A 26007-nucleotide genomic window follows, 5' to 3' on the forward strand; every position below is an offset into this window, starting at 1 on the left:
ATGATGAATTCATCAGGAATTAACCATGATAGGAGAACCGCAAGGAGGTCGACCTGGTTGAGTATATTGCTAGCAATGGAATTCTCAGTCTCCATAACTAACAATCTCTTTCCCCCCTCTCTTTAGAGCTTGTATTAATCAACTGGCAGAAATTACATACTTAAGTACATTTTTATACACTAGACGGAGATTTTGTACAAAAGTTGTTCCCTTGGGCACCTCTGTCCCATCCGTGTTTATACCGTGAAGCAGCTGTTTTTCGATATAAAGGTTTTTTTTTAATGAATGATAATAGAATGGTAAACTCGCCTACGCTATCGGTATACACCGGCGGGGCACCAGTGAGGGTTTATAAGTGAAAATGAAAAAGTAGATCAATTAGCCGACCGTGATGAATACACCTGGAATTCAACGCGATGGTTTCCAGGGGGCACCACGAGGAGATGGACCTGACGGGTTATATTGCTAGCAATAGCAGTCCTATTAGTAATCGATTATTAACAATCCCTCCCTCCTCGGTTTAAAGGCTGGGATATGGCAGTGAATTTACAGGGTACAGAGGAATATCACCTGAATCCTCAGGAATGGGGACGCATAGGGGGTATCATGGGCGAAACAGTATACTCTGTTATGTTCATAGTACTGCTCATGTCTATAAGCAACGGTTACCACTTTCCATAAGGTCGACCGTCAGCTTGTATACCATGTTAAGTTGCATAAAAGATTTTTTTTTTCTCATAAATACAAAAAAAAAGTAAATCAGACATATTAACGAACAAAAAGTTTGTATTTGGCGGAAATTGAACCTACGACCATTGGAATACAAAGCGATATATCATAATGGCACAGGTGATTTGCTATCAAGACCCTTAATAAAGTCCATTAGTGTTACATCTGTAAATAATTAAAATTACCATATAAGATTTAGTTGTTTTTTAATATTAAATTACAAATGGTGCAGTTTGACAGAAAAAAATGCATTAACATTTTATCTTATTTAGTAATTAAGAAGCAATCATGCTATCTATTAATCTATTTACAATTACGTATAGTAAACAGGTTTCATAGTACGTCACTTTGACTTGTAATGTGAATAATAACAATAATGTTTTATGACAGGTAATGTCAGTGTCAGACAGATGACAGTCGGTGCCAATTGTGTCTATCCACATCACTTTAAATAAAAAATATTTGTATCAAACCTATACAACCAGTTAACTGATATTAAGATTTTTCATAGTTTAAAGCTGCAGGGCCTTTTTGATACTTATCAATTTAAATATTGTGAACGAAGTTATAATACAAATAGTTATGCTACACTACAAATATTTATTTCTTCTAATGTGTTAATGCTTAAGGTTGGTTACATAGATTCATTTTTCGGATTTGTTAACATAAGAATAGTGTTAACTCGTAAAAAATTTTAAGCTCTGCAATATTTGGTACTGGACATTTGTATCAACTTTATTGCTTGTATTGTGTATCTGTGTGTGTATTCAGACCACTTCAGTGCCTGGTCAGCTGACCAAGGAAATTTTAGTTATTGTTTTTACTTCCTTCTTTCATATTTAAATAAGATACAATTTTAGTGATTATTATTTTATTGTGTACTTGTTAATTCTCAATAAGAATCGAAATGGCACAAACAAGTTCTGTTCCCGCAAAAGAGCGTTACATACCTAACGCACTTAAATTCGCTTTCGGTGGCCTTGCTGGGTAAGATATCCAATTTATTCTATGAATAAAACACTATATTATGCATCGACGTCATAACATAGACACAAATATAACATACTTGTCGTAAATTTAAATTAAGTATGAGTTTCACATATAAAATCCGTTTTATTTGACGGAGAGGGAATTGTTAGTAGCGGGGACTAGGGGCCCCATTTTTTGCAAAATACCCTATTAGGTCGACCTCCACGCCTTCCCATTGCATTTTCATCCATTTATAAAATCTACCATCATAGCGACCAAGGATCTTCCTATATTTAAATACAACTTTTGGCAGCTAAATAAAATATGATGTAATTTAAATGTTTGTATTGAAAAAATCCATGAATTTGATTTTTACTCTACTTACTGATTTCAAACAAGAATCCTCTTTATATATATATATATATATATATATATATATATATATATATATATATATATATATATATATATATATATATATATATATATATATATATATATCTCAAAGATTGATTATAAGAGATCCCTGTATGGTATAAGTTCACCATTGTTTATTAAATTGTTCCCCTATATGCTATGTACAGTATGTACTTGTACAATAAATATTTACGGCAACCTTATACAATATACCTTATAACAATAGTATGATAATAAGTTATTTACACAAACATTGCATGTCAAAGTAACCTTCAATCCCTGATTTACACATTTGTAATTAGTTTATCTTGTGATTATAATATAATGCTAATACCTTATTTAAACAACCTACAATTTGTAACATGGGTTCTTTAGGGGGAAAGGGATTGTTAGTAATGGAGACTAAGAATCCTATTGCTAGCAATATACCCAATCAGGTCGACCTCCTCGCGGTTCTCCCTGGAAACTATCATGATTAATTTCCAATGAATCATGATGGGCTAACTGGCCTGTTTTTATCCTCGTCGATAACCTTTCACTGGTGCCCCGCCAGCGTATCCCATTAGCGCAGGTGGGGTTATCATTCCATTTTCATCCAATAAAAAAAACATGGGTTCTTTTAATCAATATCATACTTTTGAACGTTTACTTTATAAACGTGAAAGTTTGTGAAAATGGGTGAATGTCTATTACTCTGTCATATAAAAATAATTAATGAATTTTAATGAAATTTGGTACATGCATAGGTTATATATTCATTGCATATTACATAAGATATTTTCTATATTGATTAATGCGGGCTAAGCTGCAGTAATAGCTAGTATGTTAATACAGTGAATGCTCTATATAAGCAACTCATTTGAACCAATTTCAATAGAAAAAATCTTATTGGGAAAAGTTGCTTATAGGGAAAAAAAAAGTATAAAAATACTTACCATCTGGACAATATTTTTACTCATTTTTTTTACTAAGCTGAGTACAATAAGTAAAATATAAAGAATGTTGCTTATAGAGAGGTTGTATAAGAAAAATCTACTAAATTGTTAGATAAAAATGCAATTACAAAACTTATTTAAGCTGTGCTTCAAAGTATTGCAGTCAAAGAAATTATAAACTTATGCATGATAATGAAATATAAAAAATGTATTTGTTACAATATACCTACTTAATCTTTAACCCTTGACAAAAATTTTCAACAAAGAACCTTTGTTTTTTTTTTTCATTTGAATTACTATGTTGACATTCTACTAAGTAATGTTATTTATTTATTTATTTATTTAATAAGATTCACTTACAACTTTTATATTTTACATGCTACTTAATTAATAACACAAAAAAAAAATTGCCGAATGTAAAAGTCTTTTACAGGCGAACACCACATGTACTATTATAATATTTAATAATTATTAATAATGACAATAACAATATCTGAATAATAAATAGATAAAGAACTTAAGTCTCAAATTTTCCTAAAATTAAAAGTTTGTATAGATGTTTGTACCTCAGTTGTGACTGAAACCACAATTTGTGACTAAGGAACAAACATCTAAACAAGTGCGCTCTTACGACACTCACAGGAAAGGAAGAGGTGGCCTGTTCTATGCGGGGATCATACGGACGCGGGTATCGGGGAAATCGCGGTTAAAAATTATTAATATATATTTTTTTCATTACAGCATGTCAGCGACATGCGTAGTCCAACCATTGGATCTCATAAAGACGAGGATGCAGCTGAGTGGCGGCGGCCGTTCCTCATTTACCGTCGCTGGCGAGATTGTAGCTCGCGAGGGCTTCTTCTCTTTGTATACTGGGCTGTCAGCTGGCCTCCTCCGACAGGCTACCTATACAACATCGCGTCTCGGAGTGTACAACTGGCTCTTTGATATGTATAAAGAGTGAGTATAGAATAATTTAATGTTTTAAAAACATTTACTCTTAGAACTAAAGACACCTGAATGAATACAGTGATTTTTTTGTGTAACTTTGAATGGCAAACAAGCTGACGGCCGCCCCGAAGAAAAGTGGTAACCGTCGCCTATAGACATGAGCAGTACTATGTGTGATGAAAAAGAAGGACAATAATTTATGATTTCTTACACAAAAAAAAAAAAAAAAAAAAACAACTATTTAAATAGAAGCAAAACCAGTTATTTTTAATTAAAAGTAAAACTAAATTTCTACGGGATCAAGCTAAATGTATTTTTTATCTGATAAAAAAAGAATTTTCCAAATCGCTTTATAAATGACGGAGTTATGAGGTAACAATCATAAAAAAAATATAATCGAATTGAAAACCTCCGTTTTTGAAGTGTGTTGACAAATCAAATTACTCCGAATGATGGTTGTAGGCCCGCTTCCTGTCGCTTTGGATTCAAATACGCTTCGAGAAATGTAGGCATCTCTAAATAAATATCTAATAAGTACTATAAAATAAAATATGATTCATTTTAATAGTCAGATCGAGCTATATTTTTTTACAAATAAATCATTTTTTTTAACCTAAGTCAAGCATTTTATGCAAATTTTCAACAGTTTGTGGTCGCCATATTTATTTTATTCTGTCCTCGTGTAGCCCGAAAACACAGTTACATCTTTGTCGCAGTTACTGTCGTCGATCTATGGTTATAATGAATCTAAACACTTTTTTATCTACCAATCCGTTTAAGCAATAAAAACATTTTGTATCAGAAAACTATATCAACATACACTACACTCGTAAAATATTACCCTACTTTTTTGACAGTTCAGCAAAAACAGACTTCAAATTTGTAAAAATTAAAAATGGATCAAGTGAGATGACGCTTTCAATTTGATAAGGAGTCATTAAAATCTGTTGTAAGACATGTTTCGTAGGTATCCTGCATTGTAATGCATATAGATTTTGCTGCGGAACAATTAATTTTTGCTTCTTTATATACATCATCATCATCATATCAGTCGTTAACCTTCCACTAATGAACATAAGCCTCCCCATAAGGGGAATTTTAATAGTAGTTGCCACGCTTGGCAGGCAGGTTGGCAACCGCAGTTAAGCTTTTAGTGATGTTTAAAGAGAGACACGGCTGCCCTCGACTGTTAAATTCCCTTTGTTGCCTCTTACTACTTGTAATTTGATAGACGGTTATGATATATTTTAACCTAACATAGAAGGGGGAATGGGATTGTTAGTAATGAGATTTAACAGCACCATTGCTAGCAATACATCCTATCACGTCGACCTACACGCGGTTCCCCCTGGAAACCATAGTGGTTAATTCTTACTTCTTTTTTTTCTTACTTTGTCACTATTGGCTAATTGACCTGCCTTCATCCTCACCTGGCACCCTTCAATGGTACCCCGCCAGCGTATACCGATAGCACAGGCGGAGTTACCATTCCATTTTCACCCATGAAAAATGAATATTTTTATAAACTAAGTTGCATGAAGAAATTAACATTTTTTTATGCATTTTAGAATAACAAATAAGCTAACCGACCTGATGGAAAATGGTAACCGTCGCTTATAGACATGAGCAGTACCATGGACATAACAGAGTATACTGTTTCGCCCATGATACCCCCCATGCGTTGCCATTCCTGAGGACTCAGGTGTTATTGCTCTGTACCCTGTAAATTCACTGCCATATCCCACACTTCAAACCGAAACACAGCCATGCAAACACAACTGCTTCATGGTAGAAACACGAATGGGATAGAAGTGCCTAACCAAAAGACTTTTGTACAAAATCTCCCACTGGTGGTGGTAACTATAATTATAATAATTATAAATAGTATAATTATAATATAATTATACTATTTATAATTATATATTATAATAACTATAAATAGTATATACTGCGTGAGAGAGAAGCCGCTGAAACAGCTAGCATTATAAAATCATTTGATATGCAGTTTGTCAGAGATATTTTTATTGACTCTCCGAACTGATAGGTATCTGTCATTCATATATTTGAAAAATTAATATAATACTTTAAATGAAGATTACCAAGAGTCAAAGTTATAGGTCAAATGTAAGAAACACTAAAACAATATCTCTTTAATCGAGACATTCAACCTCTGCACCCAACAATGCAATTATACTCGGTATAAAGTTCAAGTTGTGACATCAGATAAAAATTAATTTAGAAAAACCAAAAGTTTTTAATACTTTTTAAATCGAAATTTATTAATTCGCTTACTGGCGCTTAACTATATTAAATAGGATCTAATAAAAATTATCTTAGATATGGAAAAGGCATTTGATTGGGTTCTGAGAACTATGGTTTGATAGAATTTTGGTACCTACAATGTCCTCTAACAATATATTAACGTCATTATCGACATATGTATGAGCAGTGAGGTCAATGATAACGATGATTGTGATGGGGGAGTCGATAGTAATGATAGTTACAAAAGGTGTTCTGCAAGGCTAAATACTCAGCCCCTTTCTGTTTTGCTTGGCTATAAATTTGTAAACCATTATATAATAATTGTAGACCATTATAGGTATACGTAGACGATGTAGTCGTCTACACAGACTCGTTCTAAATTTTTTTAGTTGCTTCTTACAACGCTTATAACAACCACCTTTGTCCTATTCGTGTTTTTACCGTGAAGCAGTTGTGTTTGTATAGCTGTGTTTCGGTTTGAAGGGTGAGATATGACAGTGAATTTACAGGGTACAGAGGAGTAACACCTGAGTCCTCAGGAATGGGAATGCATGGGGAGTATCATGGGTGAAACAGTATACTCTGTTATGTCCATGATACTGCTCATGTCTATAGACAACGATTACTACTTTCCATTAGGTGGGCCCTCAGCTTGTTTGCTGTTTTACGTTGCATAAAAAAATTGTTGCAAAACTTAAAAATGTGTATATCCGTGACCTTCAACGTCAGTTAGTGTAATGTTATTTAAATGAATGCTAAATTTACCTACAGAACTAATGACATAATATCACTATACGCGTTCTACTGTATCAGTTAATTGAGATGGTCATTAAAAAAAATATAAACACGCCAAGCATAATATTAATTATTTATCAGATAGTTATTGACTCTGAGGTCTTATCACCGTTTATTTATATACCAGTTGACTCAGTGATCTTTTTAATCACAATAATAGTGATTTATGTTTTCATTTTTAAATGGAATAGTAATGCGTCTGCGCTTCGATATGCGCTAGATCATTATAAGTATTTTTTTAATACCACTGAGGTGGCAAACAAGCATACGGCCCACGTGATGGTAAGCGGTTACCATAGCCTATGAACGCCTGCAATACCAGAGGTATTACGCGCGCGTTACCGACCCTGAAGAAACCACTTTATCCCCCTTTTGAAGAATCCCATGCTGAAAGTAAATATGGATGAAAGCAAACATCCCTGATGCACTACAATAGTGGCAAACCCAACAGCACGAAGGTCGCTATAGGATTTTTGGGTATACCTAGCCCAGAGACTACACGTACAAAAGGATGTACAGTATGATCTGAATTAAGTGATTTTTACTTTCTTTGGAACAACATGCCAGCATCTTACCACTCACCGACAGTGTTTTTCGCTGCCTCTCGACATCATCATCGCCTGTTGTCAATCAAGATATTCGATGATCTTAACAACACCATATCGTCCGCATAGCTTATGTTAACATTAGCTCCATCAATATGACGGCCGACGCGCGTATTGCTGGGCAACGATCAGGTGGTCTACCATGAAATGAAATTTCGAATTTTCGAGCTCAATTTCGTGTTTTTGTTCGTACCGAAATCGACCTAGTAAATGGAGTTTAACATTTTGTTCATCATAAATCCTATCCTAATAGTCCAGGGGAACGGTATTTTAACATTTTTAATAATTTTAAACATGTTTTATGTAATTTTAACATCAAATTTCTGTTTCGTTCATCCCCGAAATTTCGGAAAATATTTCATGGTAGGCCCCCAGGTCATTGATATATAGGCTGAAGAGTAATGGTGATAGCCCTCCTTGCCTCACACCACACTTCAGCCCATATGACTACGACAGGCTTCCCGCCCATCGCACTCTGTTGACCTAATTCCTGTACTAGTATTTACATATATTTATGAATTCAATTGGCATTTTAGTATCTTCTAGTTTTTTCCATAGTATGCCATAGGACACCAGGTCAAAAGTCTGAGAAAGGTCAAGAAAACAGGCATGAACCGGCGTTTTTTTTTATACAACTTGGAATGGCAAACAAGCTGACGGCCCACCTGATGGAAGGTGGTAACCGCCGCCTATTTACATGAGCAGTACCATGGACATAACAGAGTATACTGTTTCGCCCATGATACCCCCCATGCGTTGCCATTCCTGAGGACTCAGGTGTTATTCCTCTGTACCTTGTAAATTCACGCCATATCCCACCCATCAAACTGAAACACAGCCATGCAAACATAACTGCTTTACGGTGGAAACACGAATGGGACAGAGGTACCCAAGCAAACGACGTCTGTACAAAGTCTCCCTCTAAATTCTACGATTTACATATATATATATATATATATATATATATATATATGTATACATATATTATGAAAGCTACATCACTGGCAGTAATATGAACTATATTTTATTAAAAAAAAATTGTGCAGAGTCAAGTAGAGTTGATAATATGTGATGCTGTGAGTAGCTGCCATGAACCTGTAAGCTAATAGCTAATTTATAACAGTATTGTAATTAGCGTTTATGGACTAAGCTATTGATATGTTACGGCGAATTGATAAGATATAATATCATTTGAAGCCACATTAACCTTTGTAGCGTACCTTTTATACTACAGTTATTAAAATTACCTAACATTTTTTTTTATATTTGGCATTATTTTGTAAATAATCTTAGCTTGTTATTATGTCGAATTATTTTTCACTAAAAATAAAACTAACAAAAAAGTAATGTAACTATATATATATATATATATCATGATTAATTCCAGATGAATTGATCATGATGGGCTAACTGGCCTGTTTTCATCCTCATCGATCATCCTTCACAGATTATAAATATATATATATATATATATAGTTTTTTTTTTTTTATTGGATGAAAATGAAATGGCAACCCCGCCTGCGCTAACGGGATACGCTGGCAGGGTTACCATTTCATTTTCATCCAATAAAAAAAAATATATATATATATATATATATATATATATATATATATATATATATATATATATATATATATATATATATACGAGGTTTGTCCGGAAAGTACGTATAAAAGTTTTTTAAAAATTTTATTTTACAATTGTTCAGGTAAATCAATTTTATCCCCTTCAAAGTACTCCCCCTGTGACATAATGCACTTGTGCCAACGCCGTTTCCACTGTGAGAAGACTCCTTGAAAGTCCTCTGGTTGTAGGTTTCTCAGCTGCCCCGTCGTAGCTTTTTTTATCTCATTTATGTCCCCCAAATGCCGCCCCCGAAGTACCAATTTGGTTTTTGGGAACAAGAAGAAGTCACACGGGGCCAAATCCGGCGAATAGGGGGGTGTTCGGTCACCGTAATGGAATTTTTACTCAAAAACTCACGGACAACAAGAGAGGTGTGGGCAGGGGCATTGTCGTGGTGAAGAATCCAACGCCCCTCTCGCGCCAATTCTGGACGAACTCGTGCCACACGAGCTTTGAGGCGTCTGAGCACATCGACGTAGAATTTTCCATCAACTGTCTGGCCTGGAGGGACGAATTCTTGATGGACAATCCCCCGAACATCGAAAAAAACAATCAACATTGTCTTGACATTTGAGCGGGATTTTCTTGATTTTTTTGTTCGTGGTTCCCCGGATGTCTTCCACTCTTTGCTTTGGGATTTTAATTCGACATCAATTTCACGGCCATTCTTGCCGAGTTTCGAGAGAAACTTGATTACGACGCGCTGCTCTTCAACGGAAGCGGGCTCCATGCCGACGGGGTTTCGTTAAGAGGTAACTTCACAGATGGCGTGACAAGCCAGTTCGCACCGCACGGCGGTCAGACCAGAACTGAAGCATTGTTAGGGACATAAGGAAGGGGTCCTGCGCTTACCTGGCCTCCCCACTCCTCTTTCTCGCATTCCAGAACACTTTTATACGAACTTTCCGGACAGACCTCGTATATATATATAATCTGTGTACTGACAATTATAAGCTATTAATACAAAAATAATTTTATATTATCTATTTGTTTATTGTTGCCCGATAGGGTATGACTGTTGATACTAATGTAAAGCCAATGTTTACAGCTGAATGTACACAGGAATATTTTCCACTTTGGGTGTTGCTGGAAGAGAACTCTTTTAGAGTTAAGCTCGCCTTTGTACATTTGCTTACCTCTGTCATATTTTTTTGTATTATTAGTGTGTAAAGTATAAATAAATTAATAAAATAAATTTCTATTCATAAAAATTCTTTATTAGAAATATATATATATATAAATTGTATAGATAACGTCGGTATATCTATGCCAAACAAAAACAACAAATGCCTAATTGTGGCGAAATATGTGGACTTAATATTATTTTAACACCTGTATATTTACCATGTTTCTTGCAAATAAATTTTAATTCATTCATTCCTATTCATTCATTCGACAGTTCATTTTTGTTATAATCTAATTTCTATATTAAAAGTGTATGTACAAAGCATGAAATAACTATTTTTGTTTTAGAAGCCCTCAATTTAATAAAATTTTTTAGTTCCGAGAATATCGCAATTTACAGTTTATTAATTTTTTGCCCATAATTGTATTATATAAACAATATATATATATATATATATATATATATATATATATATATATATATATAATTCTTTATTTATAATATAAATATTTATTTTTATAAAAATTGTTAATGAATTTATTTAAATAAATTAATGAAGGTAAAAAAAGACAGAAAATGTATTTAATGGCGATTATGTTGAAACACCGACTATATTGTGATTCTTCAATATTACAGCATCCTCTTCGATCGGTCGATATGCACCAAAAAGGTTATCAGTGCTGTTCTCAAGCTGTGTGTCCAACCGGTAGGCACAGTAGGCGGGTTGATATACATAAACGAGTTCAAAGTTCGATTCTCTGTCGAAACAAACTACTGAATTGACCTGGGTCTGGGTATACTGGATTTCTTTTTTGATAAGTGATAATTGTAATCTCGCCTGCATTATCGCTATGTCGGTGAGGCATCAGTGAAGAATGACAAGTGAAGACGTAAACAGGCCAGCTCATTTTAATGAATTCATCACCAATGAATTAATCATCAACCACGATAATTTCCAGGCGGGACTACATAAAGATCGTCCTGATTGATTATATTGCTAGGAATGAAGATGTTAGATCCTTATTTGGTTTACGTTACGATGGCCTAACTGACCTGCTATCATCCTTACCTATCATCCCTCACTGGTGCCCCGCTAGCGTATACCGATAGCGCAGGCGGGAATACCATTCCCTTATCACTCGTTAAAAATAATAGGTGTAATTGTATAGCGGGTAATTTTAAATGACTACACTTATGTTACTATTCCCCGGTATTTTTTTGGTTACACGATATTTTCTTCAAATCTAAGCCGACATTTAATAATTTATTTTACCACCGATTAGGTCCCAAGATGGTAACATATTAATTATATCACGTTTGAAGTAGTTTTTTTTTTTCTTTTTGTCGAACATTATATCTACATAAACCTCAAAACAAAAATATCTTAAAAGCAAGAGAAGTGCTCCTGCTTCACCCACTTTCATAACTTATTTTAGATAGATAGATAAATACTCTTTATTGTTTCCTTCAAAAGATTACAGTAGTAAACATATTACAAATATAAACAGTTATAAGAAATGTTCACACTGAGAAAACAATAGCCGGCCTTATCGCTAAAAGCGGTCTATTCCAGGTAACCTTTGGATGGAGAGGAGTAATTAATAAACAATTTGACGGGATACACGAAATTTTGTTCGTCTTTAAAGACATAGAGATATGATACCTACAGTAATGTGAATATTTAAATGTACATTTTAACTTACTAATACATAGATTCTTAAATGAATACATACCTACATTAGAGTACATATAAATATATAAATACAAGTACACATGTAGTTAAAAGAATAAAAAAACAACAATGTGAGTATGCTAATCAGACACAATTCACAAAGATGACAACTTGCAGAGATAAAAGTCCTTTTGTTTTAAAACTCGGTAAGTATTGTAAATTTTGTATAGAAATTGGCATTAGACTGTTCCATAGTCGAAACAATTTGCACAGTAAACGATTTGTCATAAAAACTTCTCATAAAATGTACTGGTGTCTTCAGCTAGACACTCCCAGACGACCTCAGATTAAGTGAATTGACGGAATAGACGCTGTCAAACCACTTCTACTTCAGACCCTCTAGACAAGTTCCAAGCGAATTCGTCGATGGAATCGACATCGCTAGCGAGTGCGTGAGTTGGAATGAATTACCCGGCGTTGCTATCTCATTCTATTTCACGGACTCGCTAGCGATATCGACTCCATCGACGAATTCGCTTGCCACTTGTCCAGAGGCTCAAGTAGCAAAGAGAAAAAGGATAAAAAAGTCAGTTGTGAAGCAGTGAAAGAATGTGAGTATTCTGGCGAAAACGAATTGGAAGCCACTTGAGTTTAGCCCGAAAGTGGGAAATGTGATTATATTTTCTAAGATCGAAAATAAACCTGATGAGAACGTTTTGAAGACGCTCAAGTTTGTTAAGCTGGTCCTCTGTAGATCCAGATAACAAGTGTCGGCAAGATCAAGAATTGGGATGAGCAAGGATTGGGATAGTGCAATTTTGGTCGCTATAGACAAAAAATTACGCATTCTTCGCAGTGAGCTAATGGATCCGAAATCTTTCCTACTGATCGTTTCAATTTGTAACCGTCAAGTTAAAGAACTGCCAATGATCATGCCTAGATCTTCCACTGATGCACTGAAAAGGATAACTACATCATTACTAGTTTACTGGCGCTCACGTTGATTGGTTTACCTTTGGGATAAATTTAAGACTACCTTCTAATCTGATTTGAGTTTTGGAAGTATTTACTTTCATTATTATTCATTTACTTTCATTATTATATATTTATTACTCCGATTACTAATACGTTTTATAAGAGGCGGTAATTAACGCTATTATTTGGGTCAATTATGATAATTTACCTGAATTATCACAACCTTTCGAGGCGAGGGATAGACAACAGCGTCCCTTTTCAAACATATCCAAAGCCTAACTGCAGTTGCCAATCAGGCTGCCAAACGTGATAACTACTGGCAAAATCTCCCAAAGAGGAGTCTTATGTTCAACAGTAGGCAGTTAAAGGCTGATATGATATGATGATCACAACTTTTCAATCAGATTACACCAGCCGAGGTCACGATATAAGGTAATAAACATAAAAGAACAAAAAAAATACAACCGAATTAAGATTCTCATTCGTTTTGAAGTCGGTTGAAAATATAACTGAATTGAGTAACTCCTATTTTAAAATCGGTTAAATACATTTATTTTCTTCCAATCATTGTTATAATAAATGTTTTCCAGACAAAACGCCGGCGCCACCCCGAGCTTTGGTACGAAAACGCTACTAGGTGTCGCCGCCGGCGGCACGGGAGCGTTCGTCGGAACGCCGGCCGAGGTAGCCCTAATCAGGATGACGGCGGACGGCAGGCTGCCAGTAGAACAGAGGAGAAACTACAAGAACGTAGTCGACGCTTTGGTCAGGTGAGCGTTTGCTAACGTCCAATAAATATGCACTGTATTAAATTAAAAAAAAAAAAAACGATTCAGTTGGCGTAAAATTGCATCTAAATGCAATGCACCTAAATGCCGATCTTGATAAAATTCCTATGTGACCAATGTATAAGTATAGGGATTATTTATTTATTTATTGTTTATTGCACAATAAAACTTTGTACAAGTGGCGAGCTTAATGCCATATGGCATTCTCTACCAGCTAACCATTAGGTGAAAACAGAAAGCGTATGAAGGGCAGATGTGGTGAAAAATATGTGACATAATTATAGCAACATACTGAAATAATTATACATAGTAATACATAAGAAATACACATATAACACATAAACACTATTTATATTAATAATTAATTAAATAGTTATACTAATATATATGAAATATATACATACATAGGATTATACGATACGATATAGAAATTTTTTTTTATACAACTTAGAATGGCAAATAAGCTGACGGCCCACCTGATGGAAAGTGGTAACCGTCGCCTATAGACATGAGCAGTACCATGGACATAACAGAGTATACTGTTTCGCCCATGATACCCCCCATGCGTTGCCATTCCTGAGGACTCAGGTGTTATTCCTCTGTACCCTGTAAATTCACGCTATATCCCACCCTTTAAACCGAAACACAGTCATGCAAACACAACTGGTTCACGGTAGAAACACGAATGGGACAGAGGTACCTAAGCAATCGAGTTTTGTACAAAGTCTCCCTCTGGTGACTTCGGTTTACAACTGACGGAGTTTTGATGTGACAATCATAAAAAAATACATTCGAATTTAAAATTTCCTTTATTTTTGAAGTCGGTTGCAATTTTAAAAGAATAAAATCACATAAATCATAAAAAAAAACTTAGACAATATCCAGTAGTGCTCGCTTGAAATCGCGGTCTATATTTATTTATTTATTCTTTATTGTACACTAAAAATTACAAACATATAATATATATATATATATATATATATATAACAAAGATGTACAACAGGCGAGCTTAACTCTGTAAGAGTTGTCTTTCAGCAAATCCTGAGTGGAAAGGAGCATTAATAAATTATATAAATAGAAAAATTATTTTCAAAGTTGTTCATACCCAAATTAAAACGTCATGGTTAATCATAAACGCCATAGATATAGTTATTTATAGATGTCGTAAATTATAGTTCTGTCACATTTAAAACCCATGTAAAATTGCCATATTTATTTGCCCATCAAACCTGTGCAACAGAGTATACCAAAAATTATATATATATAATCAAAGAATAATTTAAGAGACAGTTACATTTTTTAACTGTTTTTATATTCAAATAGAAAACTTGCAGATACTATAAGATTTTTATGACGTGAATTTACTGGGTACAGAGGAATAACACCTGAGTCCTCAGGAATGGCAACCCATGGGAGGTATCATGGGCGAAACAGTATACTCTGTTATGTCCATGGTACTGCTCATGTCTATAGGCGACGGTTACCACTTTCCATCAGGTGGGCCGTCAGCTTGTTTGCCATTCTAAGTTGTATAAAAAAAAAATGAATGACTGAGTATACTTTATTTGCATTATACAATATAGGAAATAAACAAAACAATTAACAAATATAACGATACAGTTGTATAAGTACAGTAAGGCGGTCTTATTGCTGAGAGCAATCTTTTCAAGACAACCTTAGGGTAATGGACTAACTGTTGTACAAGTGGGTATGATTGTATTGTATAAGATTTTTATCAGTTAGTATCTTAACTTAAAAAACTTACAATAACTATCAAAATCAATTGAACATACGTAGCCTACGATATTATCTGAAAACTCATTCATTCTAAACTCTTAAATGTATGTGCTTATCTTCACGTATTTGTTGTAACTGACAAATCTCTCGATAACGATTATTACCGATAACGTTTGGATTATCATTTATACGTTTATTAGTATTTTTTTTTTTTTTTTGCTTACGCGGCATTTCACATAAAGCAACGAAAAATCGGAAATTTTGGGGTTTGGCTAAACAATTAAGGGTTTGATTAACATTTCGATTCCTAAATTATATAGATAAATGTCTAATCATAAAAACAGTGTTTTTAAATTGTTACTTTTTTTCTTTATTATGTACGCAATTGTTTTTAATTTCCAATGCCGTTTATTAAAAAATGTTCAGGGTCATCGTTTATTAATGAAGAAACATAAAATTGGTATTATATTATGTGTTATTCCTCTGTACCCTGTAAATTCACGCCATAACCCACCCTTCAAACCGAAACACAGCCATGCAAACACAACTGCTTTACGGTTGAAACACGAATGGAACAGAGGTACCCAAACAAACGACTTTTGTACAAAGTCTACCACACTTTCATTCATACATTGAAATTGACGCAATCCTATGAAGCTGAGGTTACTCTGTGGCACACCTTTGTCATATCATTAACATACTCTAAATAAAAATAATCACGCTAAATAAAAAAAAAAACAAAAAACTTTTTTTTTCACGTGGTAATAAAATTAATGTAGACATAATTTGAGATGTGACTTTTTTATTGTTACCAAGCAGTCACCAATGATATCATAATGTTCCGCCAAGTACACGCGTTATAGGTACATGTATAAACTTAGTTTTTTTTACCTCATAGAAATATATTAATAATATTTTTTCTCCGGGGGGAAAGGGATTGTTAGTAATGGAGACTAAAAATTCCATTGCTAGTAATATACCCAACCAGGTCGACCTCCACGTGGTTCCTCCTAGAAACTATCATGGTTAATTCCTGATGAATTCATCATGATAGGCTAACTGGCCTGTTTTCATTCTCATTGACTCACTATTCACTGGTGCCCCGCCAGCGTATACCGTTAGCGCAGGAGGGGTTACCATTCCATTTTTACCCATTAAAAAAATAAAATTTTCTCCCTCATGGTTATAGTTGCTTTAAGTTTCAGTCCAAATCATTTATACGCGAATTGTATATAAAAGTTCTATACGAATTACATAACAGAGTATAGTGTTACGCCCATGATAGCCCCTATGCGTTGCCATTCCTGACGACTCAGATGTTATTCCTCTGTACCCTGTAAATTCACGCCATATACCACCCTTCAAACCGAAAAACAGCCATACAAACACAACTGCTTTACAGTTGAAACACGAATGGGACAGACTTTGATTGTTTGTTTCTTTGTTTGTAATGGATAAACTTAATAATTTAAGACTATGTTCCACAAAAGAAAATTACTTCAATTATGGCAAAGCCATATTTTGATTTAAAAACTAAACTACTGAATCCTTTCAGGTAAAAAAAAATACAAATCAATTTATAACTGAAGGAGTCATGAGGTAACAAACATAAAAACAAATACAATTGAATTGAGAATACGTTTTGAAAGTCGGTTGTAACTAAACCGATTTTGAAAATTCTTTCATTTATACATAGCTACGTTGTCAGCTAGTAAAATGGGTTATATAGATACATTCAGATAGGGTCGTGGTCGCATTATTTTTTTTTTGTTTATTTTATTTTGATTTCATTATGTTATTATAAAAATACAGATCACATTTGTTAATGTGAATTATATTTGCAGAATAGTGAAGGAGGAGGGTACAGTGAAATTATGGCGCGGCGCGACGCCCACAGTCGGCCGAGCGATGGTCGTGAACGCGGCACAACTCGGCACGTACTCACAGGCAAGGACGAGTTTAATTTTTTTTCTATGCAATATAGAATGGCAAACAAAAAGGTTTGATGTCAGGCAGGCGGCCGGTCGTAAAACTAAAAGCCAAATCTTTTTGTAATATGGATAAAAAACATATTACGCTGACCCCAAATATTAATTAGGATAAGGGTAGGAAGATGATGATGATAGAATGGCAAACAAGCTGACGGCCCACCTGATGGAAAGTGGTAACTATCACCTATAGACATGAGCAGTACCGTGGACATAACAGAGTATACTGTTTCGTCCATGATACCCCCCATGCGTCGCCATTCCTGAGGACTCAGGTGTTATTCCTCTGTACACTGTAAATTCAATGCTATATCCCACCCTTCAAAACAAAATACAGCCATGCAAACACAATTGCTTCGTGAATGGAACAGAGGTACTCGAGCAAACGACTTTTGTACAAAGTCTCGCTCTGCTGTATTTTTTTTTTTTTTACCACTAAGTGGTAAATTCATAATGATTGGATGATTAATGTATTTTATATTAGTGTTATTCCAAAATTTTAATATTAAAATGGGTGGTGTAAAACAAAAAGACTTGTATGATAGAATGAGATACGAGAAGAGAATCGATAAACAATGAAGACTTTTTATTATCTGTATTTTTTACAGGCCAGGGAGATCTTCCTAGGTTACATATCTGAGGGCATCTTCCTCCACTTCTGCGCGTCAATGGTGTCCGGTCTCATCACGACCATCGCCTCCATGCCAGTCGATATCATCAAAACGAAGTAATTTACGAAAAAAATTATGTCCATTTGTAAAAAACAACAAAAAAAAATGGAAAAATGTATTTATTATCCAAAGTATGTTCGTATAAGCACAGAATTTATCATTGATTCCTACATTCGGCTGATCCTATCCTGTAAGAAACAGGATTCGTATTACCATACCATATCCCTTACAGGCCGAAGATTTTTTTTCTTTGTGATTAAATATATTTTCGTGTTTTGGAGCCAAGCCATCTTGCCGGCACGCACGAGACTACTGCACCACCTAACCGCTAAAACGATTTCTTATTGGCTGGTTTAGAATCTCACTATAATGTTATTTCAGCTTCGTGCGTAAAAATGAATTGCGCGCGGTTTTAGATTTTTTAAAGTTACAACTTACGCCCATATCGTTCAGGTCTGAAAGGGATATAATACTTACAGAAATTAACGTAGGCATTCTAGTAGTACCAATAATTGTTTACCTACAAATTTATAAAAAACAGTTATTTTTATTTACATCTCGCCACTAATAAATTCATAAAGATTTATGCATGCTACAGGATGTGTGACCCCTTCCTTTTCCGTGGGCGTCGTAAGAGGCGACTTAGAAAATTTAACATTCTACGGATGGGTAACAGCATCCCTCGACCATTAAGTTCACCAAAGCCTAACTACGGTTGCTCCCTCCCTCCTCCTGCCAAGCGTGAAATGAAATGAAATTAAATTTATTGCGATGAAAGTGGTAAATTTAGGTAATATTATACATTTTGTGTAACCTTAAATAAATACTGATTATATGATGATTATAGTTATGTTGATTTACACAAAAAGCAATAAGAAAAGGTAACAATGGGAGACGTAATTGCTAAATAGCAAACTATTTCTATGCAATTTTAGAATTGATTATTTCATAATTGATTATTTTTTTCAGAATTCAAAACGCCGCGAAAGGTGAGAGCCAACTATCAGTAGTGACGAACCTACTCCGCACTGAAGGCGTGTTCTCGCTATGGAAAGGATTCCTGCCCTACTACGCCCGGCTCGGACCCCACACAGTACTCACATTCATAGCACTCGAACAAATGAACGCCGCGTACTTCAAGTATACGTAAGAACAATGTATTGTAATAAAAAAATAGTTACCTAGGTATGACGTTGGTGATGAATGACAAATTTCACTTTGAGAGTGACGTTTGTCAGCGTGACAAAATTTGTTATTATTATTCTTTACGTAATATGGTAACATGTTTAGTACAAATATTTATTATATAAATAATTTCGACGAAAAATGTCAAAGTTGTTGCCTTATCTTTTTTATCGAAATAGTAATTTAAAATGAGATAAAAGTTATTTTCTATTGTGATGTATATACATAATCGGTTACACAAAAAGTTGTATATGCTAGCAATTCGATTATTTTATAACACATAACAAAATATAAATTCCCATAGAATTAATAATAGTAAAATTTAAGAGGATTCTTTTATCTGTACGTCGATTTTGTCACTCTCATTTATTCTGTAGAAATTTATATTTGTCGTGATGATATTGATAGAATTGTCACGCTGACAAATATCACTCATGCTAGCTCTTATATCTTATATAATTTATTTGTTAAAAAAAAAGAACATCCCTATATGACTTTGGGCATCATCGTGTCATAGACAGATAGATAACCTCATACCTATATAATTATTTTCTAATATTTGCTGTTAATGGTGACATTTATATATTATATAATGAATTAAGTGACACTTAATAAACATATTTTCAATTATTACCAATATATACAGAGTGAAATGAAGATCAGTAATGCTATTGATGCCTTTTAATATTCTAACAGTAAAATTAATAATTTTCAAAGATGTTTTTTTTTGTCAAAAACGACAAAATATAAGAGTTAATTTTTTTTTTTAAATTTGACTCTTATATTTTGTATTCTTATTTCTCTTATATTCTTATATAAATGACTCATAATTCTTTAGGAAAAATTATTAGTTTTACTAGTAGAACACATTTTTAGTAGGTTGCTAATTATTTCTATTTTGTTTAGTACATTTGTACGTACATTTATTTGGGTTACCACGAATTCGACGTAGTCACCATTTGGTTATATAATATTTAGTGTATTAACATATATTAAGAATAATACACACGTGTATTAATGGATTTTTTTATGAATTTGATATTAAATTAGTCATTGATAACAGTGGAACGTGATTTTTTGCTCACAATTTTTTTTGTATGAAATTATAATGGAATGATAACCCGCCGCCTGCGCATAACTCTAATAAAAAAATGGGTATAAACTGTCGTGGCACTGGCGGGCTACCAGTGAGAAGTGATACGTGAGACCCAAATAAAAAAAAAATTTGACGTCAGAATAAAAGCAACTGGCCCAACGTAATGAATTTACTAGGCATTAACTACGATGGTTTGTAGAGGGGACCTCATGGTAGTCGACCTGACAGGGTATATTGCTAGAAATAGGGCCACTGTATTATTAGTAATGCTGATAATCCCCTCCCCTTAATAAAAGGTTAGTTTATGGTGATATCTGTGTCATAAACTTTAATATCTAATTCGGAAATTATTAAATTTTATTGCCCTAATTGATAGACAGGAATTTAATAAATTTAATATTTTTTTTTAAATTTATGTTTATTTTTTATTCGATGTCTATATACATATGTAACGGGAAATTTATGAACTCACTGTGTTTTTGTCTTTTCCAACAATTGTTTCGACGTCATCCGGAAGTCTTCTTAAGGGGATGTACGGCGTTTTGCATCACAGCGTCTCGTCTCGCACGAAATGAACATGAGTTTTTAAAAAGATATTAATTTTAAGATGTTAGTATTGGAATAAGGATTTTACTGAAAGACAGTGATTTCATTAATTTCCCGTGACTAATGTATAAAGACATCGAATTTAATATTTTACCGATTTACGATATTGGTCCGGTAAAATCCGGTAAAAAAAGACTTTCGAATAAAGTCGTAAACTTTATTCGATAGTCCTTTTTTATAATTTCATAAAGGAAATATTGGATTGATAAGGCTTTTGTTTTTGTTTCTGTACACAAAAAGGCTGCAATGTTATCGGAAAATGTCTTGGGAATATGTTTTTCAGTTATTTTCTGAATGTGTAACTTTAAAGAATCATTAAGAAAAACTTTATCGAGTAATTTATGGAAGGTATAATTGATTTATTTAGATTAAATTATATTGTACTGTCTTTTATATAATTTTACAAAGCTGTTATAAAATTTATTTATTTTATATATACTTAATAAAGTGTACACACTGAAAATACATAAAAATATGACAGAAATAAAGTAAATGTACAAAGGCTTAACTCTAAAATAGTACTCTTCCAGCAAACCCAAAGTGGTAAGGGGCATCAATGTCATAATTTTGTATTATTACACAATTTTATAAAATTCTGCAGAATTCGTAACCCGTCGTAACCCAATATATACTTATAATATATATTTGCTTGTGATACATATATTTTTAAAGTGTCACCAAGTCACTAGATATTATAAATTATAATAACGCACAGTATGGCTGAAAAAAAAACTACAAATACAGAGCTAAACGCTTCTTTACATATAATATTATTAGTAACATTTATTAAACATGACATATAATTGTAGTTTACTATTAGATTAAGCGTTTAAAAGAAAGATAATTGAAAACAAACATGAGAGATAATTATAAAAAAAAAAATATAGCATACCATAGTGTCGGAAGCATTTTTTTTTTAATTATTAAATACAATGTGTTCAGAATGAACTGCGTACACGCATCTAATATGAATTAGTTTTTATTTCAACACATTTTTCTTACGGAAATTAATTGAGATAAGGGTAGGTAGATGATGATGATGAATTTTTTTTTCCTTTATAAAAAAATTATAGAGTGATAACCGTACAGGTGATTCTTAATTATCGAGTGCTTTTATATTTTGCTATATTTAAGTTGAAAAAAAAAAAATGTCACCCAGCCATACCTCATCATCTCATTTCTCAGCCATTATCAACTATGCCTACCCACTATTTAACCCTTTGAGTGCCAACGAGCGCCATCGCGCTCGTGAAATCAGTCGCTGTTTAGCTTGCTGTAAAAAAAAATATTAAAATTGGATAATTTTTGGAGGAGATACAGTTTTTTTAGAGACGAGGGAAAATGACATCAACACGACAAAGATTTCTTTGGCATTTTTAAGTAGATATGAGTAAAAATCAATGGCACTAAAAGGGTTAACGAGAAAGAAAATAGGTGGAAAAAATATGAAATAACCATGAAATTTATTTAACTAAATTTAATTAATGAATATTATTGTTATATTTTTTCTTTTACTTTCAGATATATTAACCTATTTTTAGAAATTATATCATTTGTTATTGATTTTCTGTATGTTTTTAAAAGTCGCAATTGTAAATGGAAAATGTAAAGCGACATAGTGCCAAAATTATTTTTTTTTTTCAAATATTAAGTCGATAAAATATAAACGAAACCTTTTTTCGTGTATTTTATGATGTTTATTTTAATCTATATATTTGCTTGAAGTAATTCCACGTAAAAAAAATTATTTATGCTTAATGTAAAAGAGTTGTTTATTTTTATATTATGTTTTTATTATCTTTTTTTGTGTCGGAAAATACACGAATGGATATCGACCACTGTAACTGTATAAAATATACAATTTTTCATGAATTTACTATGTTACATACTTAGATTAGGACCACAGAACAGAAAAAAGGGTAACCTACAATTCTATCTCTCTTACGCATAAAAGCAGGCATCGTTCTATTAACCTATTTTACCTATTAAATTAGCTTTTTCTTTTACACAAAATTCTCATTTTTCCAAATTAATCAAAGAGGTTTGTAGAACGTTTTAGATTTTATAAATACGAAGGTATGTCTTTAGCGCGAATTTTAACCGACTTATTACGTAGTTTTTTTTTTAATGTTTTTTTTTTCAACGCAAGTGCATACTACAACTACGACACATACACATTCTTGTCACACACAATTTCACTGAACACATAAATTATTGTTTCTCTAAAACTATGAGCTCGCTTGTAATTTTTGTTTTTGTATCTATTATTTCTTTGTTTCACATTATTTGTTCCACTAAAAATGTAATACAACAACATATGGAAGTGTGTACTAACTCCTGAAACACAAGCTTTTTCATACCTACCTGGGGAGTTGGGGACTTCAAACTATATTGTAACATAGAGTGAAATAAGGATTTATTATTATTATACTGATTTGCATTTTCTATAAATATTAATGAATGCTTAGAAAAAAAGATGGAACCTGGTGGAAAATTTGTGATGTAAATTGAAACACGTCTAAGGAAAAAATGACTAGTAATAAAAATTTCTCTAGTCTTTTTTCTGTTCTACATAAAGGCCCTTGATTGAGTACTAATCCTTGTTAAAGATCGCAAAATCATCAATTTCTTTAGTGTTTAGTCATTAGACCTTGTCCAAATAGGATTAATTTACTGCGTATCACGTCGCGGTTTTATATGCGTAGTTACGTTGCGTTCCACAGGAGCCCTCAAGGGCAACCAAGGTATTCTAATTTGGCAACCATAAAGATATAAATATATTTCAATTTATATGAAAAGTAAAGGTGTCACTGCCAAGTTAATTTTACTACTTACATGATATAACAAAAGATATTTATGTAATGTTTTCCTTAAACTCTCAAAAATGTCATCAGTAATGTAGTAAGTAAATTGTCCTCTAATGTTTACAACGATCCATTTCATGTATAAATAAACTTATGTAAGAATTCCAATATAACTGCAGGCAAATAAACTGTAAGTCTATTTTAGTGTTCAAAATTACCAGACAAACTACAGAGTTTTTTTTTTATATTGGAAGTGAATTCACCACTTTAAATAAAGAACTAATATTTAACAGGCGTTAATTTCAAAATGTAGCCGATAGTTATGCTCGAATTGTATGCAGTAGGTTCTAGTCTAGACGGGTAAATGCCCGTAGCGGCAAAATTAAGGTTTGCTGACCGTAAGGACACCCAACTTTAAAAGGGCGGCAAATATTTTGCCCGGAACGGCAAAATTGCTATCGAAGGTATGCAACGATGTCTGCCGATGCTTAACAAGGTCTTTAAGATCAAGTAGCTTTGTCCATTATAATACTTTATTTTTGCCCGTTACGGCAAAATTTGTATCTAGCGCTGGGGTGCAATGACGTTTGTTGATACTTAACAAGGACGCTTTCTTAAGACCAAGTAACTAAGTCTATTATAATACATACAGTATTTATCCTTTGGCATTTCTTGACTTTTTTTAACAGTGTGTGTATGTAACGCGATATCTACGCCAAATGTGGACCGAATTTATGTCGATTCGAATGATGTTTTTTGTTCTAATGGATTGTCAAATTGAAATAGGTTGTGTTGTGCAACAAAATTATGTTATTTTTTTTTTTGCTTTTACGAGAATTTTGTATGAAATATATAATTTACTTATAATTTATAATTTTATAAATAATTTGTGTAGATGTAATGTATACTGGCTGAAATTAAATTTTTTAGTATCCTTTTAAGAGTGTTAGTGTTATAAAGTGATTAAAATGTGAGAATTTTATTAAAAAAATTATAAATATTGTCAAAAAACAGTTAAACCCCCTGTAATGGTGTAATAGAGTCACGGTTGTAGTACTTCCATAATTATGATTTCATGTCATATAGTCATTTCACTATTCAAGGACTTCAGAGGGAGACTTTGTATAAAAATCGTTTACTTTGGTACCTTTGTCTTAGTTGTGTTTGCATGAGTAGGATATGACAGCGAAATTACAGGGTACAGAGTCACAACACCTCAGTCCTCAAGAATGGCAACACATGATTATCATGGGCACTAAAGTATACTCTGTCATGTCCATGGTACTGCCCATGTCTATAGGCGACGGTTACCACTTTCCATCAGGTGGGCCGTCAACTTGTTTGCCATTCTAAGTTGCATAAAAAATATACATAGAGTGAATAAAATACAGCATTTAAAAGCGGTTTTTGTTCCTAGTTGGTTACCGTTAATTTGAATGTTATTTCTGGACTGTTAAAGATCGATAGCATGGCCCTTTAACATGACACTGACCTTGACCTTGACTTACTTTCAAGATGATATGATTAAGTCTGTTTTTTTTTTAATTTTAATCCGTGGTCTTTGTGTTCGATCTTTACCCAATTCGGCAAGTGTGATTGTCTTTTTATATACATACGCATGTATACAATGTGATACCATCAAGTTAAAATATATATATTTTTATAGGGACAATTTATAAAGCTTATAACTAACGTAAGATGCTGTTGTAGATATGTTATTAAAGTTTTTGTTTCAATAATATAGCAGTTTTAATTTATATTCGGTACTAGCGACTCGACCCGGATTCGCACGGGTGCAGTGCAATCAGTCTTTGCATTTTAAATCTGTAATATCTTCGGAAATATTCATTTAAATTACACGCTGTAAAATGTCATATAGATCTATATTAAATGTACAATGTATTTAAGGTACTCAATTGGATAAGTATTAATGCTGTATTGCTTAAAATCGCATCGTAAATAAGTCATTATTTCTCGTAAAAAGTTTTTTTTTTGGGTGGAAATGGAATGGTAACTCCGCCTGCGTTGACGGTATACGCTGGCGGGGCACCAGTGAGGGATGATAGATA

General features: G+C 33.3%; 2 protein-coding genes across 2 annotated transcripts in view; one reads left to right on the top strand and one right to left on the bottom strand.

Annotated features, from left to right (window-relative positions):
• Positions 1-26007, bottom strand: part of LOC128199948 (sepiapterin reductase) — a 115534-nt gene that overhangs the window by 61773 nt on the left and 27754 nt on the right. The gene's annotated exons all lie outside the window — the stretch shown is intronic.
• LOC113515953 (mitochondrial 2-oxoglutarate/malate carrier protein) lies at positions 1466-25677 on the top strand. The gene is made up of 6 exons (XM_052899136.1): positions 1466-1716; positions 3792-4010; positions 13654-13833; positions 17433-17535; positions 18185-18303; positions 19217-25677. Exons 1-6 carry the CDS (start codon positions 1637-1639, stop codon positions 19395-19397), a joined length of 882 nt encoding a protein of 293 aa, XP_052755096.1. The 5' UTR covers positions 1466-1636; the 3' UTR covers positions 19398-25677.

The sequence above is a fragment of the Galleria mellonella genome, unplaced genomic scaffold (assembly GCF_026898425.1).
Source record: "Galleria mellonella isolate WM207_F2 unplaced genomic scaffold, CSIRO_AGI_GalMel_v1 utg56, whole genome shotgun sequence".
In the NCBI taxonomy this organism is placed as follows: domain Eukaryota; kingdom Metazoa; phylum Arthropoda; class Insecta; order Lepidoptera; family Pyralidae; genus Galleria; species Galleria mellonella.

Excerpts from the sequence above, each read along its gene's own strand:
- LOC113515953 (XM_052899136.1), top strand. The coding sequence starts at position 1,637 with ATGGCACAAACAAGTTCTGTTCCCGCAAAAGAGCGTTACATACCTAAC. Across the intron at positions 13,834-17,432 it reads GTAGTCGACGCTTTGGTCAG|AATAGTGAAGGAGGAGGGTA; the intron begins GTGAGCGTTTGC and ends TTATATTTGCAG. Across the intron at positions 18,304-19,216 it reads GTCGATATCATCAAAACGAA|AATTCAAAACGCCGCGAAAG; the intron begins GTAATTTACGAA and ends TATTTTTTTCAG.